Source organism: Hyla sarda, chromosome 4, assembly GCF_029499605.1.
Source record: "Hyla sarda isolate aHylSar1 chromosome 4, aHylSar1.hap1, whole genome shotgun sequence".
In the NCBI taxonomy this organism is placed as follows: Eukaryota; Metazoa; Chordata; class Amphibia; order Anura; family Hylidae; genus Hyla; species Hyla sarda.
In genome coordinates, this window is record NC_079192.1 from 13,127,721 (window position 1) to 13,143,841 (window position 16,121).

Consider the following 16,121-nt stretch of genomic DNA (forward strand, 5'->3'; position numbering starts at 1 on the left):
TTATACTGATCATTATTATCCCATAGGGACCTATAACACTGCACACACTAATCTCTTATACTGATCATTGTTATCCCATAGGGACCTATAACACTGCACACACTGATCTCTTATACTGATCATTATTATCCCATAGGGACCTATAACACTGCACACACTGATCTCTTATACTGATCATTATTATCCCATAGGGACCGATAACACTGCACACACTGATCTCTCATGCTGATCACTGGCTTGTATTAACACGCCTGTGATCAGCGTTATCGGCGCTTGACTGCTCCTGCCTGGATCTCAGGTACGGAGCAGTCATTCGTCGATCGGACACCGAGGAGGCAGGTAAGGGCCTGAACAGCCCGACTGAGCAGCCGGGTTACTTTCACTTTCACTTCAGACGCGGCGGTCAGCTTTGATCGCTGCGTCTGAAGGGTTAATACAAGGCATCACCGCGATCGGTGATGTCCTGTATTAGCCGCGAGTCCCGGCACTTGATAGCCGCTAGGACCGACCCGATATGACGCGGGGACACCGCGTGACCCCACGGCATATCGCGGGAGTCGGCGGAGGACGTACATATACATCCTTCATCGTTAAGGAGTTAAAGTCCCATACAAGTCTATGGGAAATGTATGTCCCAGCATAACTTTCATACAGCAAGAGTTATTTTGATGAAACTTAGTACACACATTACTTATATGTCAAATAAAAATATATATGATACTTAAATTAACCCTAACCTACCCCCCATATGTGAAGGATGAAGTTTTTGTCTCAAGTCCCATGCAAGTCTATAGGACTTCCAGTACCTTACTCCACAAGCTCCGCTCTGCATCTCCTAGTGAGTGTGTCAGTCAGGCCACACGCCTCCGCATGCCACACCCCATCTCACAAAGCAACACCCACCATTTAAGAAACACCCCTTTTATTTTCTACTCATTTTGTGCATTGGTCCAGCTTGCAAGTCATGCCCACTTCCACAAAACCACATCTCTTTCTAATTTGGGCCTACAATCTCTTCATCACAGCTCAGCCCCACCTGAGGGTGAGAATATGAGGAGGAGATATGAGGACTGGATATGAGATGAGATATGAGGTCGGATATGATGAAGGGATATGGGGACGGGATATGAGGACGGGATATGAGGACAAGTACTTCCTCCTATGTTGCTTTTCCTCCCCCACAAGGATTAGGTAGGAATAACCGGGCAAATCCGGGTACTCAGCTAGTTCTTGATAAAGTCCAGTTGGTTGGAGAAGAGCACATTCTCTGAAGGGGACAGCGTTTGGCTTCCCGCAGTTGACCCTTGTGCCCAAAGCCCAGTCGAATTCCTTGAAGGTCTTGAGAAGGGCCGTCACCGAATGATGGTCAACACTGGTTATGTCACCCATGGTGTCGTCCATGTAGAGCAATTACTTGACCACTTGATGGTTTGGTTCTGGTGATCCCTCTGGCCTGGGAATTTTTCCAGATAGACTCTGTGAGGAGCCATTACAAAACTGATTGTGGAAATGATGATGTTCTGCCAGTTATGAGAACTGGTTGAGCATCTTTTCAACAGATCTTCTTTCATTGAGAAGGAATAGTTATTAAACATCTTAGTTAAGGCCAAGATCTTGATTGATTACACAGGCTATATATATATACTACATGTAGGAGGTCTCAGCATACACTGACCTATCTACATCACATCCACCACTGAGTAGACAAGATGCTGACCCTCCTTCTGCTCTTTCTTTCCATCCAGGCGTCTCTGGCAGAAGACATGTACATTTCTGTATCCAATGGAGGCTACAAAGGAGAATGGGGATCAACTGAAGAGTGCCCTGAAGGGTCAAAGGCAATGGGCTTCAAGCTACAAGTGAGTCATGAATTTACATTTAGTTCTTTGTTTTTTCAAAAATACATTACAATCTGCAGGCATCATGATATAGAGCAGGAGGAGCTGAGCAGATGATATATACAATACAGTACAATCTGCAGGTATCATGTTATAGAGCAGGAGGAGCTGAGCAGATGATATATACAATACAGTACAATCTGCAGGTATCATGTTATATGGCAGGAGGAGCTGAGCAGATGATATATACAATACAGTACAATCTGCAGGTATCATGTTATAGAGCAGGAGGAGCTGAGCAGATGATATATACAGTACAGTACAATCTGCAGGTATCATGTTATAGAGCAGGAGGAGCTGAGCAGATGATATATACAATACAGTACAATCTGCAGGTAACATGTTATAGAGCAGGAGGAGCTGAGCAGATGATATATACAATACAGTAAAATCTGCAGGTATCATGTTATAGAGCAGGAGGAGCTGAGCAGATGATGTATAAAATACAGTACAATCTGCAGGTATCATGTTATAGAGCAGGAGGAGCTGAGCAGATGATATATGCAATACAGTACAATCTGCAGGTATCATGTTATAGATCAGGAGGAGCTGAGCAGATGATATATACAATACAGTACAATCTGCAGGTATCATGTTATAGAGCAGGAGGAGCTGAGCAGATGATATATACAATACAGTACAATCTGCAGGTATCATGTTATAGAGCAGGAGGAGCTGAGCAGATGATATATACAATACAGTACAATCTGCAGGTATCATGTTATAGAGCAGGAGGAGCTGAGCAGATGATATATATACAATACAGTACAATCTGCAGGTATCATGTTATAGAGCAGGAGGAGCTGAGCAGACGATATATATACAATACAGTACAATCTGCAGGTATCATGTTATAGAGCAGGAGGAGCTGAGCAGATGATATATACAATACAGTACAATCTGCAGGTAACATGTTATAGAGCAGGAGGAGCTGAGCAGATGATATATACAATACAGTAAAATCTGCAGGTATGTTATAGAGCAGGAGGAGCTGAGCAGATGATGTATAAAATACAGTACAATCTGCAGGTATCATGTTATAGAGCAGGAGGAGCTGAGCAGATGATATATGCAATACAGTACAATCTGCAGGTATCATGTTATAGATCAGGAGGAGCTGAGCAGATGATATATACAATACAGTACAATCTGCAGGTATCATGTTATAGAGCAGGAGGAGCTGAGCAGATGATATATACAATACAGTACAATCTGCAGGTATCATGTTATAGAGCAGGAAGAGCTGAGCAGATGATATATACAATACAGTACAATCTGCAGGTATCATGTTATAGAGCAGGAGGAGCTGAGCAGATGATATATATACAATATAGTACAATCTGCAGGTATCATGTTATAGAGCAGGAGGAGCTGAGCAGACGATATATATACAATACAGTACAATCTGCAGGTATCATGTTATAGAGCAGGAGGAGCTGAGCAGATGATATATACAATACAGTACAATCTGCAGGTATCATGTTATAGAGCAGGAGGAGCTGAGCAGATGATATATACAATACAGTACAATCTGCAGGCATCATGATATAGAGCAGGAGGAGCTGAGCAGATAATATATACAATACAGTACAATCTGCAGGTATCATGTTATAGAGCAGGAGGAGCTGAGCAGATGATATATACAATACAGTACAATCTGCAGGTAACATGTTATAGAGCCGGAGGAGCTGAGCAGATGATATATACAATACAGTACAATCTGCAGGTATCATGTTATAGAGCAGGAGGAGCTGAGCAGATGATATATACAATACAGTACAATCTGCAGGTATCATGTTATAGAGCAGGAGGAGCTGAGCAGATGATATATACAATACAGTACAATCTGCAGGTATCATGTTATAGAGCAGGAGGAGCTGAGCAGATGGTATATACAATACAGTACAATCTGCAGGTATCATGTTATAGAGCAGGAGGAGCTGAGCAGATAATATATAGTTTTGTGGGAGGATAATTTGTCATCTATTGGTGTAAATCTCGGCTCATTCTCGGGTCAGTAGTCATATGGAGGGTCCATTGTTTATTATTTCGGTGGAATCCGACCCGGAACTGCACTGCGGTCAATGGGACATTAGGCTCCGATTCTGAAGGAGGCTTCAGACAGTAATTTCCTTTTGGATTTTCTATAGTGTGAACGGAGCCTCAGACTTACCTGACAGATTTCTTTTTAGTGTCTGATTAAATCTTGTTTGACTCCTCAGGTGGACAGGGATCTGGTGACTGCGGACACCACGGGGGTCAACTCCATTTACTTGCTCTGCGCGGATCCTTCCTCTGAAAACGTTGTTGGTACCATATCCTCCAGTAAAGGAGAGTAAGTGGGGAAAGCCAGAGTCCTGTGTAGGAGATCGCAGGGGGTCCCAGAGCTTAGACCCCCCCTTGATTTAAAATGTATCTTCTATTCTCTTTAAGAATACATCAATTTTTTATTTTTTTATGTTTTCGTTTTTTTAACCCCTCGCCTTTTAGTAGCCGTAACACTAATTTTTCCACAGCCAGACCAATATGAGGGCTTGTTTTTTTGTGCCACCATTCGTATTTCACTCATTATATTATTAACAAAATTTAGGGGGTTTCTGATTCTACGCAGTGCACTTTTCTTCAAAAATGACACCTAATATTTATTTTGTAGATCCACACGATTACAATGATACCCAATTTCTATAGGTTTTATTTTATTTTACTTTACTTCTTTAAAATAGATTTATAGCCTTTTGTAAAATTAGTATGATTAAAATTGTCCTATATTTTTTAAATCTGAGTTTTTGATCGCTTTTCATAAATTTTTTTTATAATATAGAAATTGACCAAAAATCTGCAATTCTGGACTCTGTATTTCTTTCCGTTTACACCAATGACCGTGCGGTTTACTTAATATGATATTTTTATAGTTCGGCCAATTACGCACGTGGCGATACCACATATGTATATGTTTTTTTTTTGTTTACATTATTTAATTTGAAAAAATGGGAAAACAAGGGGTTAACCAAACTTATTAGGAAAGGGCTTAATTCACATTTATTAATTATATGTTTTTTAAATTCATTTTATTTACAGTTTTTTAGTCCCCATAGGAGACTTTTACATGTGATCTTTTGATTGCATACACTGATCAGTGCTGGGCCATAGCATATCATTGATCAGTGATATCGGTGCTCCATTAGTACAGGTTGCTGATCAGTGTATGGCTTCTGGAGCACAGCTCAGGCAGGTAGGGACCCTACAGTCATCTTGTCAGCTGATCTAGACCCACTAATCCAGTGTTTCCCAACCAGGGTGCCTCCAGATGTCGCAAAACTACAACTCCCAGCATGCCTGGACAGCCGAAGGCTGTCCAGGCATGCTGGGAGTTGTAGTTTTGCAACACCTGGAGGCACCCTGGTTGGGAAACACTGCACTAATAAGCCCCTTTCAGAGCTAAACAGCACATTATAACTTTTAGATCCAGCTATCGAGGGTTAATTGTTTCCTTACATGGCCCAAGTGTACAGCTGCAAGAAGGTCGAGATTGCAGGGGATCCCTGTGGTCCAACCACTAAGATTCCTTATCCTGATAACTTTGCAAGATGGGAAAAACACCTTTTAAAGGGGTACTCCACTGGAAAACATTTTTTTGTTTAAATCATCTGGTGCCAGAGAATTAAACAGATTTGTAAATTAATTCTGTTAAAAAAATCTTAATCCTTCCTGTACGTATCAGCTGCTGTATGCTCAACAGCAAGTTCTTTTCTTTTTTTAATTTCCGTTCTGTCTGACCACAGTGCTCTCTGCTGACATTCCCTGTTCATGTCAGGAACTGTCCAGAGCAGTATAGGTTTTCTATGGGGATTTGCTCCTACTCTGGACAGTGTAAGAACCCGAAGGGTTAATCTGCACTGAGGTCTTTTGTTATTCTTGATATTGTGGAAACGCCCTGTTCTCTGGATGGTCAGCTGACCTCATTGGCTTTTCACCTACTTAGCTCCCTATTTAATTCCTCAGTATTCATCCCGGTGTCACCTGCGAAAGAGCTCATACTCCTAGCTAGCATTTGTACTGTATCTTATATTTCTGGCATATTTGACCTATTGGCTCCGCTCTCTGACTCCTCTCCTGTTTCTGCAATTTGGCTTTTCTGTTATCTCTTGGTACTGACTCGTCTTGTGGACTGTGAGATATTGTGTGTATGTTTAGTTATTATTTCTGTTAGTGTGCGTGATACCATACAGTGACCCGACCTCCATCTGTATTGTTTATTCTGTTGACGTTCGTTGACATTTGCACTAATTCAGGCAGGGACTGTCACCGTGGTTGTGGACCCATCACCTAGGGAGGGCACGCAAGTAGGCAGGGCAAGTGGGAGCAAGTGAGTTCAGGGCTTCACTCTTCCCTGCCCATATGTGACAGACAGTTCCTAAAATGGACAGAGGTGTCAGCAGAGAGCACTGTGGTCAGACAGAAAGGAAATTCAAAAAGAAAAAACTTCCTCTGAAGCATACAGCAGCTGATCAGTACAGGAAGGATTAAGATTTTTTTTAATAGAAGTAATTTACAAATCTGATTCTGGCACCAGTTGATTTAAAAAATGTTTTTTTTTTTTGTGGAGTACCCATTTTAACCCCTTAACGACGCAGGACGTATATTTACGTCCTGCGCCGGCTCCCGCGAAATGAAGCGGGATCGCGCCGCGATCCCGCATCATATCGCGTCGGTCCCAGCGCTTATCAACGGCCGGGACCCGCGGCTAATACCACACATCGCTGATCGCGGCGATGTGCGGTATTAACCCTTTAGAAGCGGCGGTCAAAGCTGACCGCCGCTTCTAAAGTGAAAGTGAAAGTGACCCGGCTGCTCAGTCGGGCTGTTCGGGACCACCGCGGTGAAATCGCGGCGTCCCGAACAGCTTACAGGACACTGGGAGGGCCCTTACCTGCCTCCTCGGTGTCCGATCGGCGAATTACTGCTCCGTGCCTGAGATCCAGACAGGAGCAGTCAAGCGCCGATAACACTGATCACAGGCGTGTTAATACAGGCCTGTGATCTGTGTAGAAGATCAGTGTGTGCAGTGTTATAGGTCCCTATGGGATAATAATGATCAGTATAAGAGATCAGTGTGTGCAGTGTTATAGGACCCTATGGGATAACAATGATCAGTATAAGAGATCAGTGTGTGCAGTGTTATAGGTCCCTATGGGATAATAATGATCAGTATAAGAGATCAGTGTGTGCAGTGTTATAGGTCCCTATGGGATAATAATGATCAGTATAAGAGATCAGTGTGTGCAGTGTTATAGGTCCCTATGGGATAATAATGATCAGTATAAGAGATCAGTGTGTGCAGTGTTATAGGTCCCTATGGGATAACAATGATCAGTATAAGAGATCAGTGTGTGCAGTGTTATAGGTCCCTATGGGATAACAATGATCAGTATAAGAGATCAGTGTGTGCAGTGTTATAGGTCCCTATGGGAGCTATAACACTGCAAAAAAAAAAAGTAAAAAAAAAGTGTTAATAAAGGTCATTTAACCCCTTCCCTAATAAAAGTTTGAATCACTCCCCTTTTCCCATAAAAAAAATAAAACAGTGTAAAAAAAAATAAAAATAAACATATGTGGTATCGCCGCGTGGGTAAATGTCCGAACTATAAAAATATATCATTAATTAAACCGCGCGGTCAATGGCGTACGCGCAAAAAAATTCCAAAGTCAAAGAGAGCGCTTTTTTGGTCACTTTTTATGCAATAAAAAATGAATAAAAAGTGATCAAAAAGTCCGATCAAAACAAACATCATACCAATAAAAACTTCAGATCACGGCGCAAAAAATGAGTCCTCATACCGCCCTGTACGTGGAAAAATAAAAAAGTTATAGGGGTTAGAAGATTACATTTTTAAACGTATTGTCACGATGCCGGCTGGCTGGAGGTGGATCCTCTGTGCCAGAGAGGGATTGGCGTGGACCGTGTTGGTGGACCGGTTCTAAGTAGCTACTGGTTTTCACCAGAGCCCGCCGCAAAGCGGGATGGTCTTGCAGCGGCGGTAGCAACCAGGTCGTATCCACCGGCAACGGCTCAACCTCTCTGACTGCTGAAGATAAGCGCGGTACAAGGGATAAGACAAGAGCAAGGTCGGACGTAGCAGAAGGTCAGGGTAGGCAGCAAGGATTGTAGTCAGGGGCAACGGCAAGAGGTCTGGAACACAGGCTAGGAACATACAAGGAAAGGCTTTCTCTGGCACAATGGCAACAAGATCCGGCAAGGGAGTGCAGGGGAAGTGAGGTATAAGTAGGGAAGTGCACAGGTGGAAACTAATCAGGGAGATTGGGCCAGGCACCATCATTGGTGCACTGGCACTTTAAATTGCAGAGACCCGGCGCGCACGCGCCCTAAGGAGCGGGGCCGCGCGCACAGGGACAACACAGACGGGGAACGGTTCAGGTACGGGGACCGAGATGCGCATCGCGAACGGGCGCGTCCCGCATCGTGAATCGCATCCCGGCTGGGAGCAATATCGCAGGGCACCCGGTCAGCAGGTCTGACCGCAGCGCTGCGAATAAAAGAACGCTGCGAGCGCTTCGGGGAGGAGTGGGGACCCGGAGCGCTCGGCGTAACACGTATACATTTTCCTGCATGTAGTTATGATATTTTCCAGAAGTCCGACAAAATCCAACCTATATAAGTAGGGGATCATTTTAACCGTATGGATCTACAGAATAAAGAGAAGGTGTCATTTTTACCGAAATATGCACTGCGTAGAAACGGAAGCCCCCAAAATGGCATTTTTTCTTTGATTTTGTCGCGCAATGATTTTTTTTTCCGTTTCGCAGTGCATTTTTGGGTAAAATGACTAAAGTCACTGCAAAGTAGAATTGGTGACGCAAAAAATAAGCTATAATATGGATTTTTAGGTGGAAAATTTAAAGGGTTATAATTTTTAAAAGGTAAGGAGGAAAAAAACGAAAGTGCAAAAACTGATAAATCCTGAGTCCTTAAGGGGTTAAGGCTTCTTATGACACCTGGTGGTCTTCCCAAGGAGAACCCCAAATGGGTAATACAAATGGGGTGTCTGCAGTGTTTTAAGAGCTCATACATTTAAGGCCATGTTCACATCAGTGTTGGGTGAATCAGTCATTCTTATCAGGTCTGAAACTAATTTTAACCAAAGTCATTAGTCCGTTATATTAAAAGATTTTTGTTAAAATTAAATATAAGATGACGAAAACATCTGGTAATGTCAGTTATTTTTTTAACTATTTCCATCCCTTTTTTTCTGAGCATGCTCAGTGATCAATATAGGGTATAAAAATAACGGAGGCTAACGGACATTACTTCCGTCACGACAGACTTCAATGTTAAAGGGGTACTCCACTGGAAAACATTTTTTAATCAATTTATGACAGAAAGTTAAAAAAATTTGTAAGTTACTTCTATAAAAAATTCTTAATTCTTCTAGTACTTATAAGCTTCTGTATGCTCCAGAGGAAGTTCTTTTCTTTTTGAATTTCCTTTCTGCCTGACCACAGTGCTCCTTGTTGACACCTCTGTCCATTTTAGGAACTGTCCAGAGCAGTGTTACGCCTAGCGCTCCGGGTCCCCGCTCCTCCCCGGAGCGCGTACGGCGTCTCTCTCTCCGCAGCGCCCCGGTCGGTCCCGCTGACCGGGAGCGCTGCCCTGTCCTGGCCGTTGGGGATGCGATTCGCACAGCGGGACGCGCCCGCTCGCGAATCGCATCCCAGGTCACTTACCCGTTCCCGTCTCCTGCTGTCATGTGCTGGCGCGCGCGGCTCCGCTCTCTAGGGCGCGCGCGCGCCAGCTCCCTGAGATTTAAAGGGCCAGTGCACCAATGATTGGTGCCTGGCCCAATTAGCTTAATTGGCTCCCACCTGTTCCCTGGCTATATCTAGTCTCCTCCCTTGTACTCCCTTGCCGGATCTTGTTGCCTTAGTGCCAGTGAAAGCGTTTTGTGTGTTTATAACCAGTGTACCAGATCTCCTGCTATCTCCCCTGACTACGAATCTTGCCGCCTGCCCCCGACCTTCTGCTACGTCCGACTTTGCTTCTGCCTACTCCCTTGTACCTCGCCTATCTTCAGTATCTTCAGCAGCCAGAGAGGTGAGCCGTTGCTAGTGGATACGACCTGGTCACTACCGCCGCAGCAAGACCATCCCGCTTTGCGGCGGGCTCTGGTGAAAACCAGTAGTGGCTTAGAACCGGTCCACTAGCACGGTCCACGCCAATCCCTCTCTGGCACAGAGGGTCCACTACCTGCCAGCCGGCATCGTGACAGTAGATCCGGCCATGGATCCCGCTGAGGTTCCCCTGCCAGTTGTCTCTGATATCGCCCGACAGATCGCCCATCTAACCCACCAGCTGTCGGAAGTGTCCACCATTGTGCACCAACATTCGCAACTTCTTCAGCAATCATCTCCTCCGCCAGCTCCTGCACCTCCTCCGCAGCGAGTGGCCACTCCTAGCCTCCGCCTGTCCTTGCCGGACAAATTTAATGGGGACTCTAAGTTTTGCCGTGGCTTTCTTTCGCAATGCTCATTGCACTTGGAGATGATGTCGGACCTGTTTCCCACTGAAAGGTCTAAGGTGGCTTTCGTAGTCAGCCTTCTGTCTGGAAAAGCTCTGTCATGGGCCACACCGCTCTGGGACCGCAATGACCCCGTCACCGCCTCGGTACACTCCTTCTTCTCGGAAATTCGAAGTGTCTTTGAGGAACCTGCCCGAGCCTCTTCTGCTGAGACTGCCCTGCTGAACCTCGTCCAGGGTAATTCTTCCGTTGGCGAGTACGCCATACAATTCCGTACCCTTGCTTCTGAACTTTCCTGGAATAATGAGGCTCTCTGCGCGACCTTTAAAAAAGGCCTATCCAGCAACATTAAAGATGTTCTGGCCGCACGAGAGACTCCTGCTAACCTGCAGGAACTCATTCATCTAGCCACTCGCATTGACATGCGTTTTTCTGAGAGGCATCAAGAGCTCCGCCAGGAAAAAGACTTAGATCTCTGGACACCTCTCCCACAGTCTCCACTGCAATCTGCGCCTAGGCCTTCCGCCGAGGAGGCCATGCAAGTGGATCGGTCTCGCCTGACCCTGGAAGAGAGGAATCGCCGTAAGGAAGAGAATCTTTGTCTGTACTGTGCCAGTACTGAACATTTTTTGGTGGAGTGCCCAATCCGTCCTCCACGTCTGGGAAACGCACGCTCGCACCCAGCTCTCGTGGGTGTGGCGTCTCTTGATGCTAAGTCGACTTCTCCACGTCTCACGGTGCCTGTTCGGATTTCTACGTCAGCCAGCTCTCCCCTCTCAGCCGTGGCCTGCCTGGACTCTGGAGCTTCTGGGAATTTTATTCGGGAGTCCTTAGTGAATAAATTCCGCATTCCGGTGACCCGTCTTGTCAAGCCACTCCACATTTCCGCGGTCAACGGAGCCAGATTGGACTGCACCGTGCGTTATCGCACAGAGCCCCTCCTAATGTGCATCGGACCTCATCACGAGGAAATTGTATTTTTTGTCCTTCCTAATTGCACTTCTGAAGTTCTCCTTGGACTACCCTGGCTTCAACACCATTCCCCAACCCTGGATTGGTCCACTGGGGAGATCAAGAGTTGGGGTCCCTCTTGTTCCAAGGACTGCCTTCAACCGGTCCCCAGTACTCCCTGCCGTGACCCTGTGGTTCCTCCTGTATCCGGTCCCCCTAAGGTCATTAAGGACTCTGCCTGCCACAAGAAATACCTCTCCCCCCCTCCCAGTCCCATCAGGCAAACCTCTGTGTCCCCTCTTGGCCCTCGTCCTGGTGTCACACTGTCCCGTGCCAAGTCTCGCCCTCTGCCCTCCCTCCCCATCCCTACTCCTGCTGTTCCGCCTGCTGTTGAGGAATCCCTCCATCCTTTCCCGGTGTCCTCATCCCAGGGGAGGCAGTTACCAGACAAAGGGAAGGGGAGACCTAAGGGGGGGGGTACTGTTACGCCTAGCGCTCCGGGTCCCCGCTCCTCCCCGGAGCGCGTACGGCGTCTCTCTCTCCGCAGCGCCCCGGTCGGTCCCGCTGACCGGGAGCGCTGCCCTGTCCTGGCCGTTGGGGATGCGATTCGCACAGCGGGACGCGCCCGCTCGCGAATCGCATCCCAGGTCACTTACCCGTTCCCGTCTCCTGCTGTCATGTGCTGGCGCGCGCGGCTCCGCTCTCTAGGGCGCGCGCGCGCCAGCTCCCTGAGATTTAAAGGGCCAGTGCACCAATGATTGGTGCCTGGCCCAATTAGCTTAATTGGCTCCCACCTGTTCCCTGGCTATATCTAGTCTCCTCCCTTGTACTCCCTTGCCGGATCTTGTTGCCTTAGTGCCAGTGAAAGCGTTTTGTGTGTTTATAACCAGTGTACCAGATCTCCTGCTATCTCCCCTGACTACGAATCTTGCCGCCTGCCCCCGACCTTCTGCTACGTCCGACTTTGCTTCTGCCTACTCCCTTGTACCTCGCCTATCTTCAGTATCTTCAGCAGCCAGAGAGGTGAGCCGTTGCTAGTGGATACGACCTGGTCACTACCGCCGCAGCAAGACCATCCCGCTTTGCGGCGGGCTCTGGTGAAAACCAGTAGTGGCTTAGAACCGGTCCACTAGCACGGTCCACGCCAATCCCTCTCTGGCACAGAGGGTCCACTACCTGCCAGCCGGCATCGTGACAAGCAGCATATGTTTGCTATGGGGATTTTCTCCTACTCTGCACAGTTCCAAAAATGGGCAGAGGTGTCAGCAGAGAGCACTGTGGTTAGAATTAGAGGTGCACCGAAATGGAAATTTCAGAACCAAAACGAAACCGAAATAAAAAAAGATGTCCGGCCGAAACCGATCCCGAAAATGACTTCTCCCCATCTTCTGGTAAAATGCAGCGCTCCGCTCATTAGATTATAATAGATTCCCCCACATTAGATTGCCAGCTCCCCCACATTAGGTCGGGAGTTCCCCCACAATAGTAGGCAGCTCCCCCACAATAGTAGGCAGCTCCCCTATAATAATAGGCAGCTCCCCCACAACAGTAGGCAGGTTCCCAAATTAGGTCAGCATTTCCCCCACAATAGTAGGCAGGTTCCCCACAATAGTAGGCAGCTCCCCCCAACAATAGTAGGCAGCTCCCCCCACAATATTAGGCAGCTCCCCCCAACAATATTAGGCAGCTCCCCCCACATTAGGTCAGCAGTTCCCCCACAATAGTAGGCAGCTCCCCCCAACAATAGTAGGCAGTTCCCACACAATATTAGGCAGCTCCCCCCAACAATATTAGGCAGCTCCCCCCAACAATATTAGGCAGCTCCCCCCACATTTGTAGGCAGCTCCCCCCCCCCCCCACAATATCAGGCAGCTCCCCCCCACAATATCAGGCAGCTCCCCCCCACAATATCAGGCAGCTCCCCCCACATTTGTAGGCAGCTCCCCCCACAATATCAGGCAGCTCCCCCCCACAATATCAGGCAGCTCCCCCCAACAATATTAGGCAGCTCCCCCCCCATAATGTCAGGCAGCTTCCCCCCCCCCACAATATCAGACAGCTTCCCCCCCCCCCACAATATTAGGCAGCTCCCCCCCCCACAATATTAGGCAGCACCCCCCCCCCCACACACAAACACATTTGTAGGCAGCTCCCCCCCACATTAGGTCAGCAGTTCCCCCACCCCACAGACATACAGCTTCCAGCCATATACAGTGTATGGCTGGAGGTTGTATGTCTGTACTGCTGCCCCCACAGTGTTCCGGTCACCGCTCCTCCGGCCCGGGGTCACATCTACTGCTATGGCCCATGGACCATAGCAGTAGGTGCCGGTGCCGGGACAGGAGGAGCGATGACCGGAACACTGAAGAAGATGACGCGGTCACTTACTAGGCCCCGGCCGGCGTGCGTTCTCCCGCGACGATCCTGCGGTCCTCCTGCGTCTCTATGGTTGTACGCACGGGACGTCAGTGATGGGCATGCTGGGAGTTGTAGTTTCACAACAGCTGGAGGCCCCCTGGTTTTTAGTATACAGTATATTAGTCTTTATATGCTCTGGTCGGCCCCTGCCTGCAGCCACACACGGGAGCTGGCCCGGGCACATAAAAAGAAGTATTCCTAATCCTATCCCGGAGAGCGCAACACCCCCCCCCCGCCCCAGATGTTGCGGCCGACCCCCCTGCACCGCCCACGAGTGCCTCTGCCACTGGCAGTGTTTGTAACTTGTGCTGTGGGCGGGCAGGGGAGGTGGTCATTATCGGCAGATTTTTAGTTGTTTCGGCATTTTGCCGAAATAGCTATTTTCGGCCGATATGTATCGGCCGCCGATATATCGGTGCATCCCTAGTTAGAATGAAAGTAAATTCAAAAAGAAAAGAACTTCCTGTGGAGCATACAGAAGGTTGTAAGTGCTAGAAGGATTTCTAACACCAATTGATTTAAAAAAAAAAAAAAAAAAGTGTTCCAGCGGAGCACCCCTTTAAGTTAACGTACGTTAGAATATTCAGTATTTATAGCAGAAAATATAAGACTGTGCGCGCAGTATTTTTCTCCGTTAGAAATTACGTAAATTAAGCGGAACTGATGAAAAATGAGTATGGCGGAGATAAAAAAACAACAACAACAAAAAGCAACAAACAAAAGCCCCTAGAAATAAGTGGGATTAGTTTCCTTCATTTTCATTTCTGTTTCTCAAATTGTATAATGGAAATGAAAACCGCTAATGTGAACACGGCCTTATCCCCTGTATTAAAGGGGTACTCTGGTAGAAAACTATTTTTTATTTTTTTATTAACTGGTGCCAGAAAATTATAAAGATTTGTAAATTACTTCTATTAAAAAAAATCTTAATCCTTCCAGTACTTATCAGCTGCTGTATGCTCCAGAGGAAGTTGTATTTCTTTCTGGAGTGCTTTTCAGTCTGACCACAGTGCTCTCTGCTGACACCTCTATCCATGCCAGGAACTGTCCAGAGCAGCAGAAAATCCCCATAGCAAACATATGCTGCTCTGGACAGTTCCTGACATGGACAGAGGTGTCAGCAGAGAGCACTGTGGTCAGACTGAAAAGCACTCCAGAAAGAAATACAACTTCCTCTGGAGCATACAGCAGCTGATAAGTACTGGAAGGATTAAGATTTTCAAATAGAAGTAATCTACAAATCTGCTCAACTTTGTGGCAATCAGCTGCTGTATGTTCCAGAGGAAGTTGTGTAGTTCTTTCCAGTATGACCACAGTGCTCTCTGCTGCCACCTCTTTCCATGTCAGGAACTGTCCAGATTAGAAGGAAATCCCCATAGCAAACTTCTCCTACTCTGGACAGTTCCTGACATGGACAGAGGTGTCAGCAGAGAGCACTGTGGTCAGACTGAAAATAAATTTACAAATTTCTCTGTAGTATACAGCAGCTGATAAGTACTGGAAGGATAAAGATTTTTATATAGAAGTAATTTACTAATCTATTTAACTTTCGGACACCAGTTGATTAGAAAACATTTTTTTTTACCCAACGGAGTGCCCAGAGAGGTCTTTGCCCCCATTAATACATTCCTGGTGGTAGCCTCTCTAGTGGTCCAGACTGAACAAGGGATTTGAGGGGGTGGGGTGCTGGACGTGGTTCCTTTGTTACATATAACATCACATGATCTCAAAATAATTTCTTTTTTTTACAGCTTCGGTAACATGGGACAAGAACTGAAGTGTAACCTGGGATCATATCTGGTAGCCTTCTGTCTGAATGTTGGAAAAAGGCTTCTTGATAACATTGGTGTCGCCAACGTCAAGTTCAAATGCTCAGATGGGACGATCCTAACGGGAGATGGTTACGACTGGGCGACCTGGGGTGCATTCAGTGAGGAATGTCCAAATGGAATCATCGGCATGAGGACTAGACAGGAGAAATATCGGGGACCTTTCAAGGACGACTCTCAGCTGAATGATGCCAGTATGCTATGCTCTAGAGTTTTTCAATACGTTAAGGGATGAACCCGATTCCTGTAGCAGTACCTTCCGCAGTCGTTCTGTTCATTCAATTTTAGGGCATTTACCCAAAAGGGGTTTATTAAAAAATGTTTCATATATAATGCACAGATCTTACACAAACCTATAGAGCTGTATTGTTAGTGGCGCCCACCAGAGGCCATTCGTATATTTGCTCACCGGTCACGAAGCTAATGTATCCTACAAATTCTGAATAAAAAAAATTGCATCACATTAAACATGTAGCTTTTGTGTTGGTTCT

General features: G+C 46.6%; 1 protein-coding gene across 1 annotated transcript; it reads left to right on the top strand.

The window, feature by feature from the left end:
* The first annotated feature begins 1,362 nt into the window (after window positions 1–1,362).
* On the top strand, window positions 1,363–15,865 carry LOC130367253 (vitelline membrane outer layer protein 1 homolog). The gene is made up of 4 exons (XM_056569659.1): window positions 1,363–1,428; window positions 1,746–1,859; window positions 4,121–4,233; window positions 15,553–15,865. Exons 1-4 carry the CDS (start codon window positions 1,363–1,365, stop codon window positions 15,863–15,865), a joined length of 606 nt encoding a protein of 201 aa, XP_056425634.1.
* The last annotated feature ends 256 nt before the right edge of the window (window positions 15,866–16,121 follow it).